Source organism: Anarhichas minor, unplaced genomic scaffold, assembly GCF_050575085.1.
Source record: "Anarhichas minor isolate MPS153535 unplaced genomic scaffold, ASM5057508v1 ptg000021l, whole genome shotgun sequence".
Taxonomy (NCBI): Eukaryota; Metazoa; Chordata; class Actinopteri; order Perciformes; family Anarhichadidae; genus Anarhichas; species Anarhichas minor.
In genome coordinates this window covers 1,293,904-1,320,771 of record NW_027466467.1, presented here as the reverse complement: position 1 = coordinate 1,320,771, position 26,868 = coordinate 1,293,904, and the positions used below count along the sequence as shown (strand labels likewise).

General features: G+C 43.6%; 1 protein-coding gene across 1 annotated transcript in view; it reads right to left on the bottom strand.

The window, feature by feature from the left end:
- The window catches only part of grm7 (glutamate metabotropic receptor 7), a 214,091-nt gene extending 191,968 nt beyond the window's left edge, over positions 1-22,123 (bottom strand). The window contains exon 1 of the mRNA XM_076096108.1: positions 21,617-22,123. Coding sequence (XP_075952223.1) covers positions 21,617-22,123 — 507 coding nt within the window. The remainder of the gene's footprint in view (positions 1-21,616) is intronic.
- Between the last annotated feature and the right edge of the window lie 4,745 nt (positions 22,124-26,868).

The window sequence follows — 26,868 nt, the reverse complement described above, 5'->3', positions numbered from 1 at the left end:
TGTCTGGCTTCTCCCTTCTTTGGAGAGCAGAATAATTGCTTTAAGTTCATCTTAAATGTGGTTCTTCCATCTTGATTGAATATTTGAATGGCGTTTAGACGTCGCTGCCGTCGGCTGATAGACTTTTGGACTGTTGGTCAGAGAATACAAGCAAGCTGATGATGTCACCTCCGACTTTAGGACACTGAGTCCGGCATTTTATTTTCACAGTTTTATGACATTTTACAGAAACAAGCACTAAAGGAAATGATCTGCAGATGAATTGATAATGAAAGTAATTGTTAGTTGCACGGTTGTCTGGACAATACGTTGACCGTCTCTCACAAATAGAGTCGAGCTGAAACCTGAACTTCCTGGTTCTGGTCCAGGAGTAAGACACCCTTATTCAAACCTAACTCACAGTGGATTCGGTTTTAAACACAAAGAGGTGAAAGTCTTTGATCCGTCACACTAACGCAGACTTCCTCACTCTTTGCACTACGCAAGTTGCTCTGTGCGCTGCGTTTTCACTGTAGTCAGTTGAAAGCCTGGTGCGTCTCATACAGACGCTGAAGGCTGATTCTGTGGGTCACCTTCAGACGCCGAGGGGCACTGACCAAGCGTCGGCATATGACGCATCGCGAGTGAGAACTGGGTGTCCCCCCCTCCTGATTCAGACAAATGACTACTGACAGGATGATTCATATTCTAAGCCACCTCTACAGCACGTAGCAGTGACTCACCGAGACAGTGAGCTCCACAGACATTGTCGATTTCACAGAGCAAAATAAGAGCGCAACGCGGTCTGATAGAAGTTTCTAATGATGGAAAGCTTCACATGCAAAGTAAAAATCTCACATCTATCCTGCGACCGCTGTTCATTCATGTCCAGCCGCTCTGCATTAACTCGCTGGAGGTCGTGGCAGATTTAATCTGAGAACGAGACGCAGACCTTCTGTTGAATCTCACCTCACCGTGTTACTACACTCTCTAACACGGCCACCTGGTGCTGAGCCAAGAGACTTAATAAAAACACAAAATAACAAGATAAGTTCAAACTTAATTGTACCTACAGGGAAATTGACACGGCAAACAACGCATACACAACTAGCCTTCTGCAATACACATGCAAGCTGCGGGTGGACGTTCATATTTAATATGAAAACACTGGACAGAGGGCTATTCATTGCATCATGGTCAAGGACACCCCTTCTAAAATGTCAAACACTAACTCATTGTGACTAGATTTGATTATCCTGAAGCTAATAACATTCCGAATGAACGGCAGAAACGGAGGAGGATGAAGATGTAAAGGTTTATCTTACAGTGTGGAACTTTTAAATGGTTATGAATCATTACATTTCTCACCGATACCTCTATAGGATCTACACAAGTAAACAAGACGTTCAGAGAGTGGATTGGCTATTTCTATGTAGTTACTTTAAATCCCTGACTTCGGGTCCAATTCCCCGGGGGAATCAGAAAAAACTATTTACGACATTCAGTTTCACCAGAAAGTCCTTTAGCTCAGACTATTCCGGTCCCCGCTGGGAGCCAACAGCGACACCACGCTGCTGGAGACACAGGACGTAATGCCGGGCCCGCTGGAGGGAAGGGAGGCACGGGAGAACCAGAACCAGGACGGAGAGGGGCAGACTGTCAGACCCTGCTGCAGTGAAATGAGAGGTTTCCTGAAGGGACTCTGGTGTTCAGAAACACTGCCACTTTAGTCCACAGGGACCGACAAAATCAACATGAAATGAAACTTTCTTGTAGTGGCTTTAAGGTAAAGAATCTCTAATGTACACGTGGCTGCAGATCGATACATGAGCTGTGGTGTGGCTTTAACCAGTGACTCTCTCTCTGTGACCACACAATACCACCTAACTATCCACACAGTAATGATGAACACACCGGTCTCATGAATCCCACCCACATAACCTTTTGTTCCAAAATGAAACATCCACTTCTTGAAAATGCCATACCTGCTGAGGGTGTTAATACAAAAGAACGTCCTTGGTTAGAAGAAGCACTTTTACAGAACGGATACTTAATACGTTAGAGATGTTGCATGTCGACAGTCAGAGAAAAAATACTTTCTCCTCTTAGATTGGATATAAAGCCTTTTGAAAAATGATTATTCATCCGTCCTATACCAAAAAGTGTTCTACTTACAGCAGGAACACCTGTGCAGTTTTTGGATTAGTCACTACACATACAAAGACCATTAACACAATTAGATATAAGGCATAACATTTTAGAATTTTTAGTGATTCATTGCAAACGGTTTCATTTTTTTTTTTTTTTCATAATTTCAAATGGATAGTGAACTAAAATGTGAGTAGTGAATGTTTAACATCGTTTATAGTAATTTATAGATGAAGGAAATGATAGGCAATGTTGTGGTTTTAAATATTTAGGCAACAAGACTGGGAAACCTGGGAGACTGGGACCTGCATCTCAAGTGAACCTGGGCAGCCAGGTATCACAACATACAGTCAGAGTATTCAACACAGTCTGACAACAGTTCATGAAACAGTCACGAAATACAATCTATTAGTTTTGTTTACAGGGACAAGAATTGTCGCTCAGTACAACTTTACGACGTACGGACGGACGACATTACGTTAAAATCAAGAGTAAAGTTAAGGCAACAAAACCACTCAGTTAGGTTAATGAAAAACATCATCGTTGGCCTTAAAATAACTGCTTACAGTTGGGTTAAGGCAACAAAACCACCAACAGTTGAGTTTAGGCAACAAAACCGCAAACAGTTGAGTTTAGGCAACAAACCCACCAACAGTTGGGTTAAGGCAACAAAACCACCAACAGTTGAGTTTAGGCAACAAAACCGCAAACAGTTGAGTTTAGGCAACAAACCCACCAACAGTTGGGTTAAGGCAACAAAACCACCAACAGTTGAGTTTAGGCAACAAAACCGCAAACAGTTGAGTTTAGGCAACAAACCCACCAACAGTTGGGTTAAGGCAACAAACCCACTAACAGTTGAGTTTAGGCAACAAACCCACCGACACTTGGGTTTAGGCAACAAAACCACCAACAGTTGAGTTTAGGCAACAAAACCGCAAACAGTTGAGTTTAGGCAACAAACCCACCAACAGTTGGGTTAAGGCAACAAACCCACTAACAGTTGAGTTTAGGCAACAAACCCACCGACACTTGGGTTTAGGCAACAAAACCACCAACAGTTGAGTTTAGGCAACAAAACCGCAAACAGTTGAGTTTAGGCAACAAACCCACCAACAGTTGGGTTAAGGCAACAAAACCACCAACAGTTGAGTTTAGGCAACAAAACCACAAACAGTTGAGTTTAGGCAACAAAACCACCAACAGTTGAGTTTAGGCAACAAAACCGCAAACAGTTGAGTTTAGGCAACAAACCCACCAACAGTTGGGTTAAGGCAACAAAACCACCAACAGTTGAGTTTTGGCAACAAAACCGCAAACAGTTGAGTTTAGGCAACAAACCCACCAACAGTTGGGTTTAGGCAACAAACCCACTAACAGTTGAGTTTAGGCAACAAAACCGCAAACAGTTGGGTTTAGGCAACAAAACCACTACCATAAAACCACAGTGCGTGTCGAACACCGGTCTTCCGGTCTAAAGTCCTGTTCTAGGTTTTTGGCGGAAAAAGACCACCCTGATTAAGACGAAACTCCCAACCGATGTTTTCGGCATGTTTGTCTATGAGGGGAGAAACGTGCATGAAAAAACTCGTCTTTCTCCCTCACATCTGTCTCATGTTCAGACAGTCACTTCCTCTCGCTCCGGCGCTCGTCTTCCCTCCTCATTTCCCAAAGTGCCTTTGTGTGTTTGTGTGGAATGTGGAAAGTATGAGAACGCACACACAACAATACACTGCATCGCATCGCTGGTGTTAAACAGCAGCAAATTAACCTTGAATTTACCGGGGAGAATTAGCGCATTGGTCTGACTCCGGTGTCCAATTAGGAACGCGTTGTTCTCCTCCGTTCGCTCAGCAGACATTAAAAGCACAGCGGCGTTTTGGCCCGTCGATTAGAGTCGCACTGCTGTTTGTCAATCAACAAGCCGGGGGGGGAGTTCCGAGATCAGGTGGGGCCTCGCTCAGACCGTGCTCCGATGGAAACAAAATCAATGGCAAACAAATTGATTGCACTTACTTCATTAGATTCTGATTTAATGAGTTTATAAGCATACCATTTTCCTCCAGGTTAATTCAATTTGGGCCAAGTCTGCTGGCTTATTGCCTGAGCTCTTGGGGAGTCGTCTGCGTGATGATGGTGATGACCTTGTGCCAGCTTTTTTTTTTTTGCAGTCGATAATTTGCGGTAATTCTGACTGTTGTTCTGTGTTGTTCAGTGTACACTTTGCCAAAAGACAATCCTGGCCGTTTGCAAGTTTTGGGGCTAGACAAAAGCTGTATGTGCATTCTTTGGAAAGCTTTGGAGTGATGGTTTTGCATCCGGTTGTTCTTGAAATCTGGCTCGTATTATTATCTCACTGCGACCAGAAGAGCTGTTCTGATAACGATACCAGTATCTTGAATGCCTTCAATGCAGCCTAAAATGCTGGATTGTGTATCGGCCAGTACGTGAGGCTATGTGTCACGTTATCATATCATTTATCAGCTTAAACATTTCTCACTTCCTACATCTCGCTCTTCTACCATCATCAGCTACAACAAAACAATCGTTAGAAACCGATGAGTGACGTAGCTTACGAGTGAGCGATCTGCTTTCTTTCTCATCTCTGTTGAGAGTTGCACCAGCTCCGTACCAATCAGGCTCGTGCTAGCTGAGAGTCGGCCAGAGCTAAAGCAAAATGTCTGCAATATGTTCATTTATCACACTGGGAAATCTGTCAAACTAGATAATAAAAAGAAATGTATATGTCATCTATGCTCTTTATGTATTTCTTCATGTTTTACAAAAGACTTTAACCTGAGCCAGGCCATACAACAAAGATATCATATCACATCCATACAGGGTTAGTAGTATACAGCTGTTGAAAAATAATAATATAATATGGTTTTGTTTTTAACACACTGGTACCAGCAACCGCAGATATGCAAGTTCAGGTGTTCAGGTATCTGTATCGGGAAGGAAAAAATGTCATCAAAACATTTCCAATAATCAGATTGGATTAATGTCTTCATTAATCTAATGCACACAGATACACTTCATCATATGTTTACTGCTGGAAAATAACTTATTCAAGTCCTGCACTGTAGTTTAATTTCATGGTACTTGTACTTAACTTGATACTTCTACTCCACAGCAGTTCAGAAGCAAACGTTGCACATACTTTTCTTTTACTTTACTGCATTTATCTGCAGCTGTAGTTTCCGGTTACTTAATAGAAACTATATGAGAAGCTTATCCTGACATTGCAAGAGGCCATGTGACCTCTTATATAGAATCGGTGTGTCATTGTGTCTCGTCATGTTTCAGATGTCAGTTCCTCCAAAGCGACATTTCTCCTCACATGGTTTTATTTAGATAACGTGTGATTAATATGTCACGAAAGATTAAAGACTAGAGAAAAGTCCAGAGACTGAAAACTGACTCGTGTATCAGAACTGAGTTTCTTCATCTTTCCTCTCCCATTAATCCTCCGACAACCTCTCAGTATTATCTGCTGACCCTTTGGAGGGCCCGACCCCTTGGTTGGGAAGCACTGCATATAAAGTAGATACAACTAAACCTCTAGCAGCTACAGCGGTAAAATGCTGCTTATACATCACTATTAATTATCCAACAATGTCACATAAAATCAGATTCCAGCAGGAAACATTGAAAAAGTAACTAATGATACAAGCAGGGAAATAAACATTTGATGTATAATGTTTCTCACTGAAATGTAGTGCAGTAGAAGTATAAAATAGCATCAAATGGAGATACTCCTAGTACTGTGCAAGTACCTCAAAAGTATACTTTAGCAGAGTATTGTGATTGATGTACTGAGGTCCGTTCTACGACAGAAGTAGTGTAAAGAAAATTCATGTTTTATTTCGATTATTTTCTTGCAATTCTGTTAAAATGTGCTTTAAATTCAGATGGAATGGATTCATCACTGCTCACACGAGTTTTAAACTGAGACAGGAAGTCTCAGTTGTGAAGTGGACCTTTGGGACGAGTGACCTTTGGACAACAAGAGGATAAAAAAGATGGAGGCAATAATCTCCCCACTAAGTGTTCTCTCAGCCCGCCGTGACACGGGCCGGGTTCACGCTGCTGGACGCATCAGTCAGCCCCGTGATCTTCTCTCGTTGTGAACTAATGCTGAGACAAATTAACGGTTTCGACTTGAGCTTGATGAATGTCAGAGCGAGAATGGAGTTGGTCTGCGGGGGACGCTGCGCCTGCTATTGATCGCAGTCTGAGTGGGAACGCGTGAGCGTGTGCATGTGTGTGCGTTTAGGACTGGAAACGAGGAGGGAAAGACGCCCCATTCATTACTGTCATTATGCGTCATCAGCTAATACTTGGAGAATTGAGGGCTGTAGCGATTCTGGCAGCTTCCATCTGCGGGGAGGGGGGGGGGGGGGGGGGTCCTTGTTAAGGCACCAACAAGGCAGACAAAGGCGATGACAGGCTGACAAGCGGTCCCAGTTTAAGAAAAAAACACACGAGACAAAGTGAGGTCATGTGAAGTGTGCATTTGTTTGAAACAAGAGAAGGGTGGAGGAGAGAGCAGACAAAGGTTGATGATGTTTGTTTGTTTGTGTGGGAGATAAAAGAGAAGAAACTATAGAAGAAGAACAAGAGCAGAGAAATTCACATTTTGTGTTTCCTCTCTGTGTTTTTTTTGTGTGAAGTGCAAAGAGTGAGAACATGCAGAACGAGGTCTGGAAAATGATGGAACATCCTGAAATGATTATCTCACTATTTCAGCATGCTGACGTGGACGTGGTCCTGAAACCTGGAGCCGTTTGTGTGCCTTTAAAGTAGATAAGAATGAGAGTGTCCATGCTGACCGCTAACAGTTGTGCTGTGAGCTAAACACTAACACATCATAGTTAAGCACACAAAACGGACAGATTTGGTATTAATTTCACTGTTCACCTTGTTTCCGAACTGAAAAAACTTTTCAACATGAACTTGTAAGTATATGTTACTATTACCGATAGAAATGTTCGCTAAAACTATGAACTTATGACCCAAGTTGTATGAAAACGTTATTTCCCCGTAGGAATGATTCTTTAGGTTGAGGCTGAACAGCTTAAAAGTAAACTAGAATAGAGTCCACAGCCACACTAGCTGCTCTGTGGGGCTGTTTACACTTGATGCTAACGTCAGCATGCTAACACGCTCACAATGACGAGGCTAACATCCTGATGTTTAGCAGTTAAAATCGTTACCATGTTCACAATCTTAGATTAGCGTGTTTGCTGGTATGACCAGAGAAAGTGCAGCTATTACTTATATTATTGTATTGTATCGTATGTTGTTGTATTGTGCTGTACAGTGTTGTACTATAGAGTTTCCTGTTGAATTGTACTAAAATATTATATTGTATATTTTACATAATAATATTGGGGCATTAAATTGTAATCCAGGGACTGCAGACACAAATTTGCTCTCTAGCTAACTCTGGCACATTTACATTGAGGTGGAAACTGAAGTGTTGATTAATGTGCACTGTCCCTGGTACATAAATGAATAAATATATGAATATAATTGGAATGTCAGTTGTGCATGTGTTGACCTACAGAAGGCGCGAGAGGGAGGGTCAGAGGATCACCAAAGTGAGACGGCCTCGTCCTCCGAGATGAATGTCTGAACATAATTTCATGGCAATCCATCGAATAGATGTTGAAATATTCCAGTCTGGATTGAAGTTGTGGACCAATGAGCCAGCTGACCCACCGACAGACAAACACTGCCGTCCCTGTAGCCGTGCCGCTAGCGTGGCTAAAAGGTGTTTAGGTTCACAAACAGAAGAATAATAGCAGCCAACACTTCAGCTCTCAGGCTGTCAGTGCTGCTCAGATTGCTCGACTGATTCACTGAAGCTCTTTTGCCCAAGGTACACAGTTGCTCTACTTTAGACTTCTTTATGGTGTGTTGACTTCCTGAACTGATAAACTCAAAAGGAATCCCACAAACTCTTCCCACAACCTTGCAAAAGGTGAAATATTGTGACTACTAATAAATATAGGATCACATTTTCCAGAACCATAGTATGCAAACAACCTTCGTTATCATCTTCAGTGAGGTTATAGGCTGTATATAAGAAGTGGAATGTTACTCATTGGTTTGTGGACTGCCGTTTCTGGAGCCTTGGGTTTGTCATTTTGGCCACCATCTGGTTTTTTGGAACCAGACGTGACACGAGAGGGTGGAGCTAAGTCCAACAGGACGCTGAATAAAGAGGAAACCAAAATGTTCCAACTGACTTCCATGAACTGAAAACACACTGTGAAAGGGTTAAAGTTGTAAGACGAAAACAGTGGACGACTCCCAGACCAGACAACGCTCTGACAGCGACCTGTCAATCACTGTAAGCCCCGCCCTAAAGCATCCCCTGCTTTATGGTCTGTTTGACTCTAAATGGACCATAATGTACTAAATGAACATCATGCTGTATTGAAGAAGACTTGAAACTAGAGATTGAGACCATAAACTAATGTTTACAATGTTTACTGAGGTAATAAATCAAGAGAGAAGTAGAGTCATTTTCTCATAGACTTCTATACAACCAGAGGAGTCGCCTCCCTGGTGGACAGTAGAAAAGCTGTTTAAGAACCTTCTGCATCGGCCTCACTTTGCATGACCAGTTGTTGCCACCTGGATAGAATCGGTATTATTGTCTCAAGAATCTTCATCAGCCAGTGGACTGTGGATTTCCTCTACCATCTGGCAGCTGAGGAAAAGTAGTTTCTGAATTTTGCAAACAGCGAGTGCAGCAGTAGTGTGCGTCCAGTGTGAATGGTGGGAGCACTACAGTGGATTAATCAGCATGTAAGACAAAGAACAAAGCATAAAAGAGCACCACAGAAGCCATTTTTTGTTTCAGTCCCAACAGATATGCAGAATAATCACCTGGGACAGAACGCTGGCTACACGGTCTAATTAACGATTTCATTATTTCTATGAGCCACTTCTATGTTTCTTTTTTTGTCTTGTTCTCTCATTATACAGTGATGTCATTATAATTTCACCCCTTTATTCTTCTCATCCAGTGTTCATTATGGGGCTTTTTATAACTATTTATGTAACCAATGTTTCCAGAGCAGATTATTCTTTAGCCATGGTAACAGCATATTCCACCATATTTAGGCAGACTGAAATGTCTCAACAGCAACTCAAAGGACTGTCGTGAAAGTTTTAACAGACAGTCACGGTCCCCAGAGGATGAATCTGAATGACTCCGGTGATCCCCTGACGCGTACTCGAGCGTTCTCTTTTTGTGGTTTTGAGTGAAATGGGAAAGCAAAATGTGATTGAAACTTTCGGATGGATTGTGATGAGACTTGGTTCAGACATGGAGCGTGACCGGATGTTTTAGCCGTGTACAGTAGTACTGCAAATTGATAACTACGCATAGCTATGACGTTGTTGAAATAAAACATTAACGCGGGGAAATGAAACCATCCATCGCTGACATTGAGCCCGTTGTCCCGGGACCTGGTGAACATCCATCCAAAGAGAAACCAAGCTAATGCAGGTACTGGGAGGGAATACCCATGGATCATTGCTGCCTTACGAGATCCAAACAAAGCATTTTGCAATGTATGCCCGAGATAATATTATTACTGTGGTCTGTTTTTAGAGGATGCCATGTTGTGCGGTGCTATTTTACATTTTTTCAAAACTAAGATGACACTCCTCTGCAGAGTGTTCAAAGTTCAAACATATTCACAGTCCTCCCATTCTAAACAACCACTGATAAAAAGACAGATAATAAACAGTCATAAAATGTCCTGAATATGTGTAATTTTCTGTAACCGCACAACAAAATAAAGCTGAATTTAATGTCTATAATAACACTGTTTGGACACAGGTTAATTCCACACTCCGTTTATTGTTTCCTCAGCTGCAATCACGGCGGGCACGACTGCATCAATATGCACTCACAATAATTACACGGCTGCTTTGTCAGCCTACTGCAAAGCCATCATTTTTACCTCATCATATCGGTGATGTGAGAGTTTGTCTCTCACCACCTGTTAGGCAGCGAACACACACACTCCTGTTCAAAGGTTTGTCACAATTCTTACTGCTTGTTTTGAGTCATTTGAGTTAATTTCTTTGGCGGGGGAGGGAGGCACAACGTCGAGCGTAAACATGTAACATCTGTATGCAGGCTGCAGTCTGTATGCAGTGTTTGGTGACAACAGTGACAGCTCAGGCAAAGTAAGAGGCATCTTGAGAGAGGGAGGAGGAGGAGGAGGAAGCACTGCCACAAGTCAAAATAGAATAGTTTTATTGTTTATACGTGTCACATCATCACCTCCATGTTTCTGTGATTTAGAAAAACAAATGTCGGTCAAACAGGTCAAATACTGTTAAGTGAGAAGGGAAGAGAAACAGATCCGTCAAATGCTCGACAAAGACATTCATTAAATCCAAAAGCTCATTATGGATCTTTCTCTGATTCATTACAGCAAAGGTCACTGCTACTGCCGTCGCATTCAAAGACGGAAATAGTGCGAGCCAGAGGACGGGCGGGTTCCCACCGGCGGAGCAGCAGGTCAGACGTGCAGCGCACGCAGTGACAAGCCGGACGTCTCCTCCGGCTGCAGCACAGCGAGACTTTCCCTTTGAACTGTCCTTCACTTGCTGACTGACTGAGTTGGCAAAACATCAGTCCTGCATCCGCTCCCAAAAAAAACGTATTTACCCAGAAGTCTGAGGGAGACCTGTCTGGCCCAGCTCCGTGTGTCCTGAAATCCTTGACACCGAGAGGACACTTGATGTGCGGTGTGTTGGCAGGAGAACTGCTACTGTCAACAGAAGATGCTGCCGTCTGCTAACACACACACACACACAGGTGTGTGGGAGAGAAGGGAGACAGCGGTGCAAAATAAAGAAGTTTTCCCAAGTAATAAAGCTCCAGCTTAAGTTCAGTCAGGAAGACTATGTTTATGCATGCTTAGGCCGTTTGTTTCCTCCTGCCATTCACTCACTCATAATCTCCCAGCTGTCAGTAGTGATATCATATGTTTATGGAAACATCTGAGGCGGGAAAAAGGCAAAACAGTAACAACATCTTGATTCATTTTTGATCAGCGCTGCCTAGTTTGACAATTTCACAAGCTTCACGAGCGGTGATTGACAGCTGCATGTGACTCCTCGGCTCTGATTGGTTGTTTCTCTTCAGAATCTTGAACGCCATTAGGAGCACGAAAAAGGAGGCAGAGAAACCGGATCTGACTCATGTGCTACTACGAGGACATAGTCACAATTTAAACCAATATAACAAGAAGTTATCTTTATTATAATTACCAACTCTAGCTATGATGCAACGGTTCTATAGCATTGAGTGGTGTCCACAGCAATAGTCATCATCTGGTCTGCCGGCCCTTGTGACCACTCTATCCTGTTTTATATCTTTGATTGAGAGTCATTTGAAAACATAATGTGCCAGAAATACCTCCGTGACTCGTTACTGCATTAAATTGGCAGGAGGCCCACTGCTGTATTTTTCTCGCGCTGCCACAGGAGTCGCCTCCAGTAGCCCACAGTGGCCCACAGTGGCCGTTGCTCAAGTTAATGTGACGATTCGTGCTGTACATTCTGTTGATTGGGTTTGTCCAGTTGCACCGGTGACGTGTTTATTTTATTCTCGACCTCACGTTAGCTTGCTTTCTTGCAATAAGTCCACAACACTAGATGATCTTAACTATTGTGTGAAGATGCAGAAACTTGCTGCAGCTTTGATAAAACAATTTCCCTCCTGAATATTGGGCAACTATGTTATTAGTATTTCTTATTAAATTATTTCATACAAAGAGACACAATAACTAGCTATGAGTTGATGTAAAAACTAAAGAAAGACTTGATCATCAGAGGGATAACTCTCAACCCACAGCAGGAGAGATAAATCAATACTATTTATCAAATGTTCACCAAACTTATTCTACATTACAGTCAAAACAAGACGAGACGAGCTGTTCTATGAGACTGAGGCACAGCGGTGCTTTGAGCTAAATGCTAACACCAGCATGCTAACAGCCTCACAATGACGATGCCATGATGTGACTGTCATTAGTTCTGCAGGTATTTGGTCATAAACCAAAGTATTGGACACATTACATTGTTGACCTGATGACGGTGCTGTGATGAAAGTGATAGGATCACAAAAGTAACGATTTATCCTTAAGAACATGAATGTTCAACCACAACCCAAGACATCCCGCGCCCTTCTGACACAAAATGGTTAACTGCCAAATAAGCTGTCAATCAAACCAGTTATCCTGCTTTGTTTTAGCAGACTAGCAAAAAATAGCAAGGCCAGTAAAAGGCAATCAAACATACTGTAGTTTTATCTTGAGGAATGGTTAACATGGGCTGAGTGAGTTTTTATTTTCACAAATGTCAACGACAAATGCATGTGTCTCATTTGCGCCACCTCGCCAAACTCCACAGCAGCTGTCTGGCTGGTGGCAGTCTATTAACAGAGAAGGTAAAGGAGCTGACAACATGCTCTGAGTCAGCTGAGGTGGGTCGGGCATCCTGAACGCATCACGTTAGAGGATATCCGGGCACATCCAACTGATTGAGAGTCCCCGGGCTGGACCCAGAATAGCTAGTGAGATTATCTCATCTGGCCTGGTAATGCCTCGGGGTTCTCCAGGAAGAGCTGGAAAAAGTTGCTGGTGAGAGGAACGTCTGGAATACTCTACTCAGCCTGCTGCCCCCACTACCTGGCCCCAGATAAGTGATGAACTCTGCACTGACGTCACCACCGATAACGCCTCTATATATGAAAAAAGGGATTCTCTGAAATCCACAACCAAGCTCAAGGCCAGGCGTCCCTGTATGGACCTTGGTCTTTACATCCATTTGATGTTTTTGTCGGGACAAAGTAGCTAACCTGTGGTGAGCTCTCAGATGAACAGGTCTGCCACAGACGGGCTTCTCTGCCCGTTACAGATGACCCTGTGTGCCTCTGCGTGCCTCAAGGGGCTGCCGAAGTCTGGCACACCACTTTTCCTTTGAACACTCCAACGCAGAGCTTCTGAAGCCATGGGTGGTCACCCGAAAATCAAACGCTGGCCTGCACCTGGGGGCATGCTTTTATGTAGCAGCAAGACTAAACGAAGAAATATATATAAATGTATTTTAAAAGAAAACACAACTCGGCATACTGTAAGCCGGAGCTATGAAGGCAGAAGAAGAAAAGGCTTCATGTTCCAGATGCATCATTATTGTTGATGTCATTAACTAACTAACTACTGGATGTGATGATGTCGACTGTATATTAAGGTTATTCTGGGCCAACATGGAGCCCGACACAAAAAGTCTACACCAAGACTGAAAGAATGTGATTGAAGAGAGATGCTCCGCCTCCATTAAGAGGGATTCTTATGTTGTCTTTGTATAAGAAATTCATTCTCTAAATCCATGGACAGTAATATAATATGTGCATGAAGAAGAAAAGATAGGGAAGAGTGTCAAGCTTAAGTCGATCCCATGGTGACAGTTAATTGGTTCAATTTAAGCCTGAGGATGAAAAAACACTCAGAACCATTGAACTAAATAGATATGAGCCCAAACCTGCATCGATGTGGAATCACTACCAACTAGCGGAAACAAGGCGTTTTAATCTAAAACTGCACCGACTGACACAGGAAACAGAGTCTGAGTAGTGTCCGGACCCACGGGAGCTTTTTCTGCCGGTAATAGATGTGCCTGTGTGGCTGTGTTTCTCTCGGAGGGCTGACTGAGACTACCACAGCTATTTTTTTATACTTAGCAAATGCAGCGAGGAGCAAGAGGCTTCCCAGGCAGCTGTGACAGGCTGAGAAAACAACACAAAGACGCCCCAAAACAAGGAGAGAAGCAGCTGGGAGTGGAACCGGCCTCTCCTGGCTGTGGGAATAATAGAATGCGAGGGTTGCAGCTTCGTGAGGTGTCGGCGAGGAGGATTGGGGGGCGAAATTATGACAGAATAGGGAGAACACAAGGACACGAAAACCCGGGAGGGAGGTGTTTCTGTGGCTGCTTCGTCCAGAGTTCTTTTTTGCAAGATTCATTTCAATTCAAACTCAAAGTCTATTGTATAGAAGTCTATGAGAAAATGACTCTACTTCTCTCTTGATTTATTACCTCAGTAAACATTGTAAACATGAGTTTATGGTCTCAATCTCTAGTTTCAAGTCTTCTTCAATACAGCATGATGTTCATTTAGTAGATTATGGTCCATAAAGCAGGGGATGCTTTAGGGCGGGGCTACAGGGTGATTGACAGGTCGTTACCACAGCATTGTCCGGTCTGGGAGCGTCCATGTTTTCCTTTTTGAACTTTAACCCTTTCACTGTGTTTTCACTTTATGAAAGTTTACTGTAACATTTTGGTTGCTAAAAATGTCTGATTCAGCGTTCGGTAGCTCCACCCTCTCATGTCACCTCTGGTTCCAAAAAAACAAGTTGTCGACGACCAATAACCAACAGGGCGACGGCGGAGAAACACAACATGGCCAAAAGGCCGAACTCGAGGCTTTAAAGCCGTAGTACACAAAGGGTCACGATGTCGCCGTCCACTTCTTATATACACTCTACGTGGAAGCACAATCCACGTTTCACAACAGCCCCGATGTTAGACTGCAGGCACAGAACGTCTCCTGCCAGCCTGCAATTCAATACAGAAACATTTGAGAACAAACGTCGCTGCCAACACAATATGAATGACTTTTGTAAATTAAAGTTCAAGGCTTTTTAATACCTTATCAGGCTTTCTAAAGCAAACTAGATTCAAGGCCTTTTTTAAGACTTCCCAAAACCTGCAGATACTCTTTTCCTCTCGGTGCTTATTGCTCCAATATGACAGCAAAAACAGCCTCTAATAAAAGGGCGGGCTTGGACTATCATATTGGATGATACATGATTTGTTCCACAGACCTGCAATGCGACTTCATTACCAGAACATTGTGAAGCGTGGAATAATAATATTAGATACTACTTTTATTGCTGCATGTTGCCTCATAGAAAAACAGTTTTGTACCCTTTTGGAAAAGCACGTCATTCATATTCATTAATGGTTTTTTTCAGTCATGTAGAAAAAAGGCAACAAAGTTAAAACAATCCTTTCACGCAGTCTCTACACACAGGAGCTCCCTGTGCCGATGGAAGCAGCCGTGCTGAGGAAGTTACTCGAGGACGCCGTGTTTTGATTTGTTTTGCCAATCACAGCTGCTCAATTTGTTCTGTCACGACCTCGAATATGTAACCGTTGCTTCCCTTCTGAGTCTGCTTCTGCAGCGTGGCTCCACTTCCACCTGGAAAGTAATACAAAGGCAGCTACGAGGTGGGGCGTCTACAACCAACAGTTTTGATGACTCAGCACTGCCGTTGTGGCACTTCAATGAATATAGGTCAGAAAAAAAAGGGCGTCCAAGAGTTATGAGTTTGTGTTGTATCCAAAAATAAAGTCCCAGAAAGTGGCAAAGCCTGTCCTCCCAGTCTGTGCTGTGGTACGAGTTAGAGGATGTATCACATCCAGGTGTTTCACATCAATCCAATTCAAATGTGGTCACCTATAGTCAATAATTCATGACGGCTGATTCCTATTTAGGCTCAAAAGGGAGCAGCAGCCTCTCCCAGCATGTGAGGAAATAACCTTCACCAGTCCATCAAAGGGTCGACAAACACAGACAGACCAATAAAACCCACTCATATAATATAACAACGCAGATCCCCTTTACTCTGTGACTGAGCTGAACAAACCAACTGGTTGTCCCAGATCTCACTGTGCAACTGTCCCCAAGAAGTTCTGTGAACATACAACTTATTTACAACAGCACTCTGAAGGAAATGTATTGCAGCCTGTAATATGTTTAGCATTAACATAATGCTGAACATATTTATTAACGTCGCAAACTGAACCCAACGGGAGCATTCCCTCAGAAATCAATGAAATCACATGTATCGTCTGCTCCAGCTGACCTGCACACACTGCAGGCCTGTGGGAGGACACCGGAGCACTGAGAGGACTCCACGCAGGAAGCAGCACCAGGGATTCACCCTGCAGGGACCTTTCATCCTGTGAGGCAACAGGGACATAAGCGGAGCCACTAGACTAGACTAAACTGGACCGACTCACTTTCTAACAGGCTAAACTGCGTGCTGCTCAATATTCATGCGGACATACCCAAACGTTGGATATTTCACACAGAATTATGTGAAGAATGTTTGAACCCAGGTCTGATATTTAGCACTTTGAAAACACGCTGTTCCTCTGAGTCTCCAGTGCAGACAGGGTGGCTATCCTGCCTGGAGTCACAGCCACGCCGGCTAACAGGATTTGCTGTGGTGTGAATGGAGAAGCGACTTGCCGTGCGGTTTAAATGATGCGTAATCAACCGACATAAACTCTGCTGCTCACAGTCCCATCAGTGTGGTGTTCTGCCGCCGCAGCTTCAGGCTCAGCCAAAGTCAACCTGTGAGTTCAACTTCCAGCGCGGCGAACGGAGACAACGTGAGTCACCGGGTGAAACATTCAGGTCCGACATCCAGAGGGAGAGTCGGTATATTAAACCACTCCAGCTGAACTTATTGGATCATATTACTTTATATCATTCTTATGCAATACGCTAGATATTTACTGAGGGTTTGTGTTGTCCTCATAATAAGGACAAACACATGGAGGTAAAGGGAGTTGCATGTTTGGTCTCATGTAAGACGTATCGCGGTGTTCCGCTCTGCACCAATGAAACTTCATCGTTTTCTTTCCCTCCTGCTTATCTTGAAATGTTTCATGCTGGAGCAGCTGTTATCACTCATCCAGTTGGCTGTCATACTTCATCTGTTTACAGGAAGAGTCTCAGAGAAGTTTTAATTTAAATCTACTGTCGTGACTCATTCCATCACATTTTGTGTTTTGTAGCTCTGATGATATTAACTAATATTTCCTCACATACTGTTCCAAAAGTATCTGCAACTAACGCTGATTTCATTCTCATTATATATGATTTTGTATCAACAAGAGTATTTATTTTCTTGTCTGTGAAATAATATAATATAATGATATATATGATATAAAGAAAGCTTGTTAGTTTGGTGATGCCTTCAGGTGTCTTGCTTTATCCGACCAACAGTCCAAAACTCAGAGAGAATTCATTTACTATCATTTACGACAAAGAACAGCGACAGATATTCCCATTTGAGAAGCTGACACCAGTACACGTTATCACTCAAACGATGAACTCACATCACTGCGGTTCTTCTTCTCCTAAAACAGTTCAGCAGCATAACACAGCTCATCTCTACTTATCTCACCTCCGTTGGGCTTTTTTGACGCATGCTGCCAAATCTTCAGATCTCTCTTCACTTCCACTTCATAACAGGTGATCTGCGGCTCATTCACATCTTCAGTCTCAGTGTTTTGAGGGTGCACTCGTGCTGCGTTCTGCTTTTAGCGCCTGCTATTCTCTAATCACGTCATCTGTTACTGTCTCGTTATGTGCAGCCAGCGATTAATAAAGTCTCAATCCTCGTTCTTGGTGGAAAAGAAGCAATCCTGATTCTACGTGTTTTGGTTTTTTTTTCCTGCACAAAGCACTGATGGCCCATTATCAAAATGAATATGGTCACATATGGTGGACTCATAATACAGCGTATGTACCTAATGAGCTGTAGGCTATGGTCGGCCCTCCCACTAACTCCCATTACCAAATAAAAACATATCCAACCAAACCGCCACCCACTCTGCTTATCTGAGACATGTGAGGCTAGCAGCATTACCCGACCGCTCAATTAAAAACACCAGCACTCGTAATAAAACTCTGCTGTGACTCTGCAGCCAAATGATTTCGTTTTTAATACTAGAGACAAAGAATAAAAGTTACATTGTTTAATATTTAAACAGCAGCTGGAATCAGCAAATGTTGACATTCTCAATTCAGTGTTTGTTGGGTTTGATGAAAAGTAAAAGCAAATATGTTGAGAGGTATTTCTACACCATTTCAGCACTCATAGTAACTTTGGGGTTTTTCTTCCTTTTACAACCGTAGAGAGGAACATTGGTATATTCATGTAACACACACTGACCACAAAACTATCAGTGTCAGTAGCTGCAACCTTCCATCACGCAGACTAATGGAACGGTTCTGGACATCCTTCCTAGGACCCTCAGTGTTTTAGGTTAAAGTGCTTTTAAAAGTGTTTGCATCGTCATGTTGGTGTGAGCACAGAGACACACTAGGTTACTGTAAAAGCGTACTATGTTTATGGTGCGGCTGCAGAGCCAACTAGTCCATTTAGGAACAGGCGTAGTGAAGTGAAAACAGCTGTGGAACAGATGACTTCTCTATCAGGGGGCAAAATAATTAGCCTCCCATTTCACTCTATCGAGTGTCGCGTTAAACGGATGCAGAAAGCAGCTGAAGCACCCATTCTCCTCAATATCAGACCCCCTTCACTTCAGCAAAAACCTGCACAAACTGTCTGCAGAGTGAATTTAAACGGGACATTCTTGACTTATTCGAGAAGCAGTTGGCTTCTTGGACCAAATGAAGATGAACGAGAGAGAAACAATTCATTCCGTTCATGCTTTTTCACTGAAATATGTCCGGCAACCGCAAAAATTATATTTCTCTCTATTTTCTCGAGGTCCCGATTTTTTATTTTTTTGGCTCTGACACCACTGAAGGAAAGAGAAAAGCATCAGCTCTTTGAAAAATGTGTTGTAGAAGAAACACGTCCAGCTCCCGCAGAGCAACGGCCTTTCAAAGTTAGTCGTTTGGCGACCAGTCAACTCTGAGGCTTCCTGGCCATTGAAATATTTTCAATATTATTGTATAATATTTTCGGTTAGCCCCGCGTTGAATGTCTAAATAAATGAGGAGACGAGTGTTTCGATGGAACGTCATAGTTTTAAAGACTTATTGTAAGTTAGAATGGATTTCATGAGATGAAGAACAAATACAGGATGAGTAGTGAATATATCATCAGAACCTGAAACAAACAGGGTTAATACATCTTTAAGAAGAATGAAATTAATTTAGCTGAAGGACAAACACCCCAGGCCAGAACACATGTACCGCTCATTGTGAGAGTTCAGGGACAACACGTCTTCTTTCAGTCTAGTGGAAGAAAAACTCTCAAGCACATTCAGGTGTTCATTTTACTACTTTTGTCTGTTTGCATCAGTAGATTTCTCCTAAATTCCCCAAAGGTTACTATTATAATTCCTCATTTGGATATTAAAAAATTGAATTTCAGAAAAGTTTAATGTGAGTGATGAAGTGGTGAAGTTTCATGGTGATATCTATGAGTTCATGTGTTCACCTGTAGAGTCTCTAAATGTCTGTAATGTAACTAAACGTCTCTTTAAAGGACGTTTCCTCTCAATGAGTTTGTTCTCAGACTCTGATGATAAATCTCCACTTCAGCAGCTCTTACATTCACCAAACTTCACTCTTTCATTCCTCTCTGTGTGCTGAAGGTTCACACAGAGGGGTTTGTTCACTCTTCACTCACACACTCATTTATACTATATTTTAGTACTAAAACATGACAACATTAAATTTTCTTTTACTACGTTTTACAGTTCGGAACTATAGTTCCAACATGAAACTGATCACAAGAAGCTCTGTGCATTATTTGGAGTAACCGGGTCATTTCTAGAAAAGAGACGTCGCGGTTGAGTTTTCCCAAATGTTTTTCTTCGGGGCTTTAAAGTTGAGTGGCATTATGTTGGAGAGAAGGCAGACATCTACATCTCCGCGGTCAGTACCTCCAACACTGGGCCACTCGCACCAAAAACACTTAGATGGATGAATAGATCTACAGGTAAGAGGAACAATATGTAGTTTGGATTTTGGAGTGAACTGTCCCTTTAACACCCTGTTTCAGCTTCATCGCGCTGCCTTCGCAAGTGAATACAATGCTTTTGCACCCCGACACACCCCCTCACCCCCGCTGAGACTGCCGACACCCCTGCCCTACTCACCCCATCAACCCCCCCCCCCCCCCCCCCCCCCCCCCCCGAGTTTTTCTACATTTTGGGGGTCCAGTGAATAAAATGACTGGACTTTTTCTGGAAAATGAACGCTGTACCAGGATCAGCTGCTAGTGTAATAAAGTGACTGTACATGTAAGTGGATTTAGTGTAAAGTTACTCTGAGGCTGCAGCTCATGGCGCTGAAGCTTTAACATATTAAGAATAGAGTGTCGGAGCTCTGAGGAGAGCGATAGAAAGGATTCTCTGAGGTCGATAACGCCTTCTAATTATGAGACATGCTAAGACTGAAGAGCTGTGAGAATGAAGGATTAAAAAACTGATAAAAGAGAAACTCGGATCTACGCAGTGATGCACTGTATTTGAGCTTCGGGGTCGAGCAGACCTTCACCAGAGCAGCAGGATGAAGGAGAGACGGATTTGTCCAAAACCAGCAGAGGAATTACAGTCAGAGCAGAGGAGCTGTCCTTTCAGCACCACCTCTCTCTCTCTCTCTCTCTCTCTCTCTCTCCATCTTCCCTTTATGTCTGTCGCTGGCTTCGCTCCCTGTCCAAGCCTCTCACACATATTCATGTTATACCCCCCCCACATACACACACACACTCAGTCAATTTCCTGTAAAAGCAACAATAAAGTGTCGCTGAGAACAAAATCTCTTTTTTTTCATAAGAGGCCAAGAGAGCAGCATCAAAACATCGTTCCCACAGCAACCGTACATAAACAGAACAAGACACCTGGTGCATGCTCCGAAACAAATACAGTTCGGATGAAAGAAGAGAATCAACAACTAAACCCAGAAGCAGAATTTTAGCCAAACAACACAGAACCAGCCTTCTTTTAACAAACCTGTTAAATCCTGCTGCTGTCATTTGCAGGAATGCTGTTGCCCAGACGACAGCAGCAGCTGATGAAACCTTTAAAAGCTTCTCACTGTTTATTTGACCCTGGACTGTTCACATCAAACAATGAACATCTTCTAATCAAACTCAATGAACATCAACATGAACCCTCAGAAACACATCCAACCTGCTGATATTTGAGGGTTCCTCGTCCCTTCTGTGGGACTCAAGAACCAGCAAATATTGATGTTCAGTGTGCACACAGGTCTCACCGCAAACCAAGAACACACGCACGCACACACGCACACGCACACACACACAAACCAGCAGAGCCACAGCTCCAGCCACTGTGATTTGCAGTTATTGGGGCCCACTGAGCCGACCTGACCCCCTCTCGGTCACACACCACCCGAGACTCTGAGTGGGGTTTCCCCTTAAATATTTGTTTTTTAAATGAAAATTAAAAACACCCCAGGCTTGCACTGCAGGAATTGGATATGGGTGAGGAGAAGAGGTGGAGAGCGCGTGAGAGGGAGCAGGCCGCCCACTGCACGAGGAACGCGGGGTTACATAAGAACTAAAGATGATGCTGGCAAATAAGTGATGAGAGCGCAGTGAGTTGTGTCTGTTTCAGCGGTGAGAAGGACCTGAAGCCGACACCCTCTTACCTGGAAGAGGCGCAGTATGTTGGCCACCATGATGGACACCGAGCTGGCGGACGCGCCTACGACCCCGATAACTTTCTCAGGCTTGACGAACACTGGCGGCTCCCCGTTGGTGCACCGCACATCCGACGTGTCCTTCTGGATGAGCGCCTGCACGAAAGTCAGCGACTGCTCCAGCGCGTACGTGTCCCGGGAGCAGGTGTCCAGGATCCGGGCGCCCAGGGTGACGTTGGGCAGCAGCTCCTCGTCGCCGTTGATCTGGTCCAGGGCGTACATCATCGCCTCCAGCCGGTGGATGCCGTTCTCCTTCTTGATGTCCCCGCACGGTATCCCGGGGACCCCCCTGGCGTGGACGGGGAAGAGCCCCCCCAGCGTCACGTCGCCCTCCACCCGGATCGAGTGCGGTGCGTAAATCTCCTGGGAGCCGGCCAGGTCCAGAAAAGCGTGAACCATCCACAACACCCGGAATGTAAAACCCGGTCTCAGCTGGGGGGCAGAGTGTCTGCCCATGATTGGATCTGTTTTCCTCCCCACGAACGAAGCAGCCCTCTTTAGAGACAGAACAAAGTAGAACCACTGCAAGGTGCAGGACACTTTTTTAGGACACTTTTACGAATCCGACAACCGAGTTCATTCCTGTCCTCGATCCAGCAGAGAATCAAACAAAAAATAAAGGACAGCTGGCAGGTTACTGGGCTGCTGTAATCCTGCAGGTGCAGCCTTTATGCACACACAAACATAGAATCCAACCTCAGCGACTCATTCACCAGCGCGTTATCCCCCGTTAAGTGTGCGCAGAGCTGCTGCTGCACACAGCCACGGTCGCTTGTTGCTCGAGAACCCATTCTGGGATTTCACATGAGAAGACACGAAGAAAAGGAAAAAACGCACCATCGGAGGTTTGTTCATAAAGGACAGCGAGGAAGGAAAAGAAGCACTCCGTTTGGGCTCATCCCGGTACTCCGTCTTGGACGTGTGAAAACCCCCAGCCCGCGTTCTGCACTGATGTCATACTTTTATGAAAATAAATGTAGTCACACCTCCAGATGAATATCAGACGGGTTCAATGGATTCCCCTCGAAAACGGGGGGAAGGCGCTTACGCGGCGCACATCGGCACGCGCTGCTCGAGTGCGAGAAATGAACTCTGCCGAGCCGTCTGTGTCAAGACGGTCTCCTCATCCCCCAGCAGCCCAGGTCCGCCACCAGTCGCCCGTGGGAAGAGTTGTGTTGTAGTCAGAATTCCTACGCAGAAACTGTCACGATTAACGAAGCCAAGCGCGAGACCTCTCTCTCTCTCTCTCTCTCTCTCTCTCTCTCTCTCTCTCTCTCTCTCTCTCTCTCTCTCTCTCTCTCTCTCTCTCTCTCTCTCTCTCTCTCTCTCTCTCTCTCTCTCTCTCTCTCTCTCTCTCTCTCTCTCTCTCTCTCATATATATATCCACACGCACGCACTCCACCCACGCGCGTTTGTGTAATTATCAAAGGTGCAAAAACAATTTACTCAAACACACTGTGAAAACAACCTTTTTTATTTGGGATTATGGAAAACGAATCTTGTTATTATGAATGACTGCATTCATAAGAATCTATTACAAATGTTTCAGCTGTTTCATGTTTCAGATCAGCTGGTTCTGAACTGTGTTCCACAAGTCTACAGAACATCAGTTGGGAAAAACATGATAGTTGGCCAGGGGGGGGGGGGGGGGGGTCCTCCATCCTATTCTATCTAATTATTCTCCATCTATCTTCATCATTCTGAGCTCCTGTCACCTAAAAAAAAGGCAGAAATTTCTCAGATATTACTAATTATTTATATTATTATTAATCAAGGATCCCCAAATAATGCCAAGTAGTAGTAGTAGTAGTAGTAGTAGTAGTAATAGTAGTAGCAGCAGCAGTAGTAGCAGCAGCAGTAGTAGCAGTAGTAGTAGTAGCAGTAGTAGCAGCAGTAATAGCAGTAGTAGCAGCAGTAATAGTAGTAGTAGCAGCAGCAGTAGCAGCAGCAGCAGTAGTAGCAGTAGCAGCAGTAGTAGTAGCAGTAGTAGTAGTAGCAGTAGCAGCAGCAGCAGTAGTAGCAGTAGCAGTAGTAGCAGTAGCAGTAGTAGTAGCAGTAGTAGTAGTAGCAGTAGTAGCAGTAGTAGTAGCAGCAGTAGTAGCAGTAGCAGCAGCAGCAGTAGTAGCAGTAGTAGCAGTAGTAGCAGTAGTAGTAGCAGTAGTAGCAGTAGTAGTAGCAGCAGCAGTAGCAGTAGCAGCAGCAGCAGTAGCAGTAGTAGTAGCAGCAGTAGTAGCAGTAGCAATAGTAGTAGTAGCAGCAGCAGTAGCAGTAGCAGCAGCAGCAGTAGTAGCAGTAGTAGCAGTAGTAGTAGCAGTAGTAGCAGTAGTAGTAGCAGCAGCAGTAGCAGTAGAAGCAGCAGCAGTAGTAGCAGTAGCAGTAGCAGTAGTAGCAGTAGTAGCAGTAGTAGTAGCAGTAGTAGCAGTAGTAGTAGCAGCAGCAGCAGCAGCAGCTTCTTTCTTGTGTGGCAGTTACAGCCGGTAACGCTGTCCCTCAGGTAAACACTGTTAGCTCCGTCAGCATGTTTGCCGTAGTCTGCGCTGTTAGCACCGTTAACTACAAGCCGCGGGCTCAGGCGTCGACATGTTGAGAGCCGTTGAGAGAATGATCTCACCCTGTAACGTACTTGTAATCTATCCGTCTGTGAATGATTTCTTCGGCAAACAGAATTACCGTAAAGATATATTTATTCATACAAATCACACATTTTAAATATTTGTTTCCTAATTTGGTGTCATACCAAAGCTTTTGTCACCTCTTCATTACTCAATATCAGGTTTTAGAGATCAGAAAAAGAAAAAAAAAACATTTGAAAGGTTGATTGTGCAATTTTTGTTTTTTGACAGCAAAGGAAATGAAGTCGATGTCAAATGTCAAACGTGAAATGAGCAGCTGATCTTGAGATTTACTGGTGATTGATTTCAGCTTTCATAAACTCAATTACAAAATCCATATGAGGCTACGAGAGGACGGATGTCATTATTAAACACTGAAGCCAGAGTGACGGAGAGTAAAGTAGGACATATGGAGAGCAGATAATATGAAGGGTGTGTCCTGAGAGTATTGGAATGCGGCCGTGGCTTCCCTGAGGCCGTGCTGCTTCACATTCTTCTCCCGAAGCTGAAATCAGCTCCAGTCAAAGTCTCAATGACTGATTCCATTAATGATGAAATCGCATTAAAGATTTAGTGGCATGGAGTGTAAAACCGAGCAGATCCTCTTTCAAACTATATGAGAATCAGTTATTATTGATGCTAATCGATGAACCATATGAACAAAGAAAAGCCTGGACATTGTTTCATATTTTTGCCAATTCTGAGCTTTTTCTTTCAGTCACTGTTGTACGTCATATGATCCAGGGGAACCTGTCCTGTCTCTATGGTGCAGTGTAAAGTCACCCTCATGCATTACCTTTGTTTGAGCGTATCATATTTGACATAATAAAATGGCAGGTAAAAATAACTTGTGATTTGTTGAATAACTACATCGTTTCTAGGGACTTTTTTTTTTTTGCTACGCTAGCCTTTTAACGGTCAATGTTAATCACGGTATTTCTCTATAATATTGTAAAATATTCTACATTCTCACTCTGACGTTCTAGAAAACGTCAAAACAGCAAAGAAAATAAAAGTCTAGATCAGAGAGCCCTCATACCACAGATGGTTACGCAAGTTTGATAACAGAAAAGTTGTGAGTTCAAATCTGGTTTAGATTGTTCAATTATGTGTCTTTTTGTACAAAAAGCTTATTTTTCTATATTAGAGTCCAACCGAGAAGCAAGAACCCCCCTTGTTCTTTTGTGATCATGAAGGTGCAACATGTTTCTACCCTTATTAACTATGGCAATGTATTTATGAACACAAATTAATCAAATCAACCCAACTATCAGGGACAAAATGTATTGTCTTCTGTTCACTGCTGCTGTCAAACGTTAATAACTTACAATACAAAAGATTATCAACGGTGTTAGACAATAAAAAAGTCAAAGGTACAAGAAGCCTGTGGACGTACAAACTGGAGGAGAGAAGTCGACTACGACTCCCAAGGTGCACTTCGGCAAGAAACAGCAGAGCTTCAAATTCAGCTGCGTAAGCAATGAGCTGCAGCTAAAGACAACATGACTGAACCTCCAATTTGCAGCTGAGACCACTTTACAGAGTGCTGGGTCTGAGCTGACTGCTCAGAAGGTTCCAGTGGCTACTGGCTGAGCTCAGTTACATCCAGTTACTCCCATCAACAACACATCACTCCTGTTGGTGAATTGTAGCAGCTTGTGCAGTTCCTAACCCCCAGAGTCCCGCAATACCACACGAGAAACACCTCTAATTCCTGTTGACACGTTTCTGATCTGTTGTCTTTGCCAATGTAACACTTCCTGCCCCAGGATTCGCCTCAGGAGAGAAGAAGACGTCAGAAAGATTGCTGGTGCAGCAAGTTCTGACTCTGGAAGCTCTACAGGGAACCCTTTTCTGAACGGGCTGTGTGTACAAACCAACAGGTCCTCGTACCTGAACGACAGAAACAATAGTTTGCCACAGTGACTCCCAAAGCAACATTGACTCAATAGAGATAACATCTAATGAGAAAAGTTGATCAACAGAAGAATGCTTTCGTATAACGGTGCCTGAATTCTGTGTTTTCCGAAACATGAATTCCGACTTTCCCACTTTAAATTGATGCAGAAAAAAAATCAGCAGAATGCAGGACATGAGGTGTTTGTTTGACGGTGAAAAGTTACACTTAATGAGTCCCCACCATTGTTGAAACGAAACCTACGCCCTTGCTATTCGGCCTTTTTTTTGGTAGTGATGATTTGGTTGGAACTGTAACATATGTCACCGATGTAATGGCCAGATTTATCATCACAACAGTGTGTCAGAGCTGAAGAAAAGTCTGGCTCCACACTAGGTTGTATAGAAGTCTATGAGAAAATGACTCTACTTCTCTCTTGATTTATTACCTCAGTAAACATTGTAAACATGAGTTTATGGTCTCAATCTCTAGTTTCAAGTCTTCTTCAATACAGCATGATGTTCATTTAGTACATTATGGTCCATTTAGAGTCAAACAGACCATAAAGCAGGGGATGCTTTAGGGCGGGGCTACACGGTGATTGACAGGTCGCTGCAGAGACGTATCCGGCGTCACTACGTCACTCCTCAGCATTCCACACATGGTCACTTCCGTTCATCGGTTGCAAACAG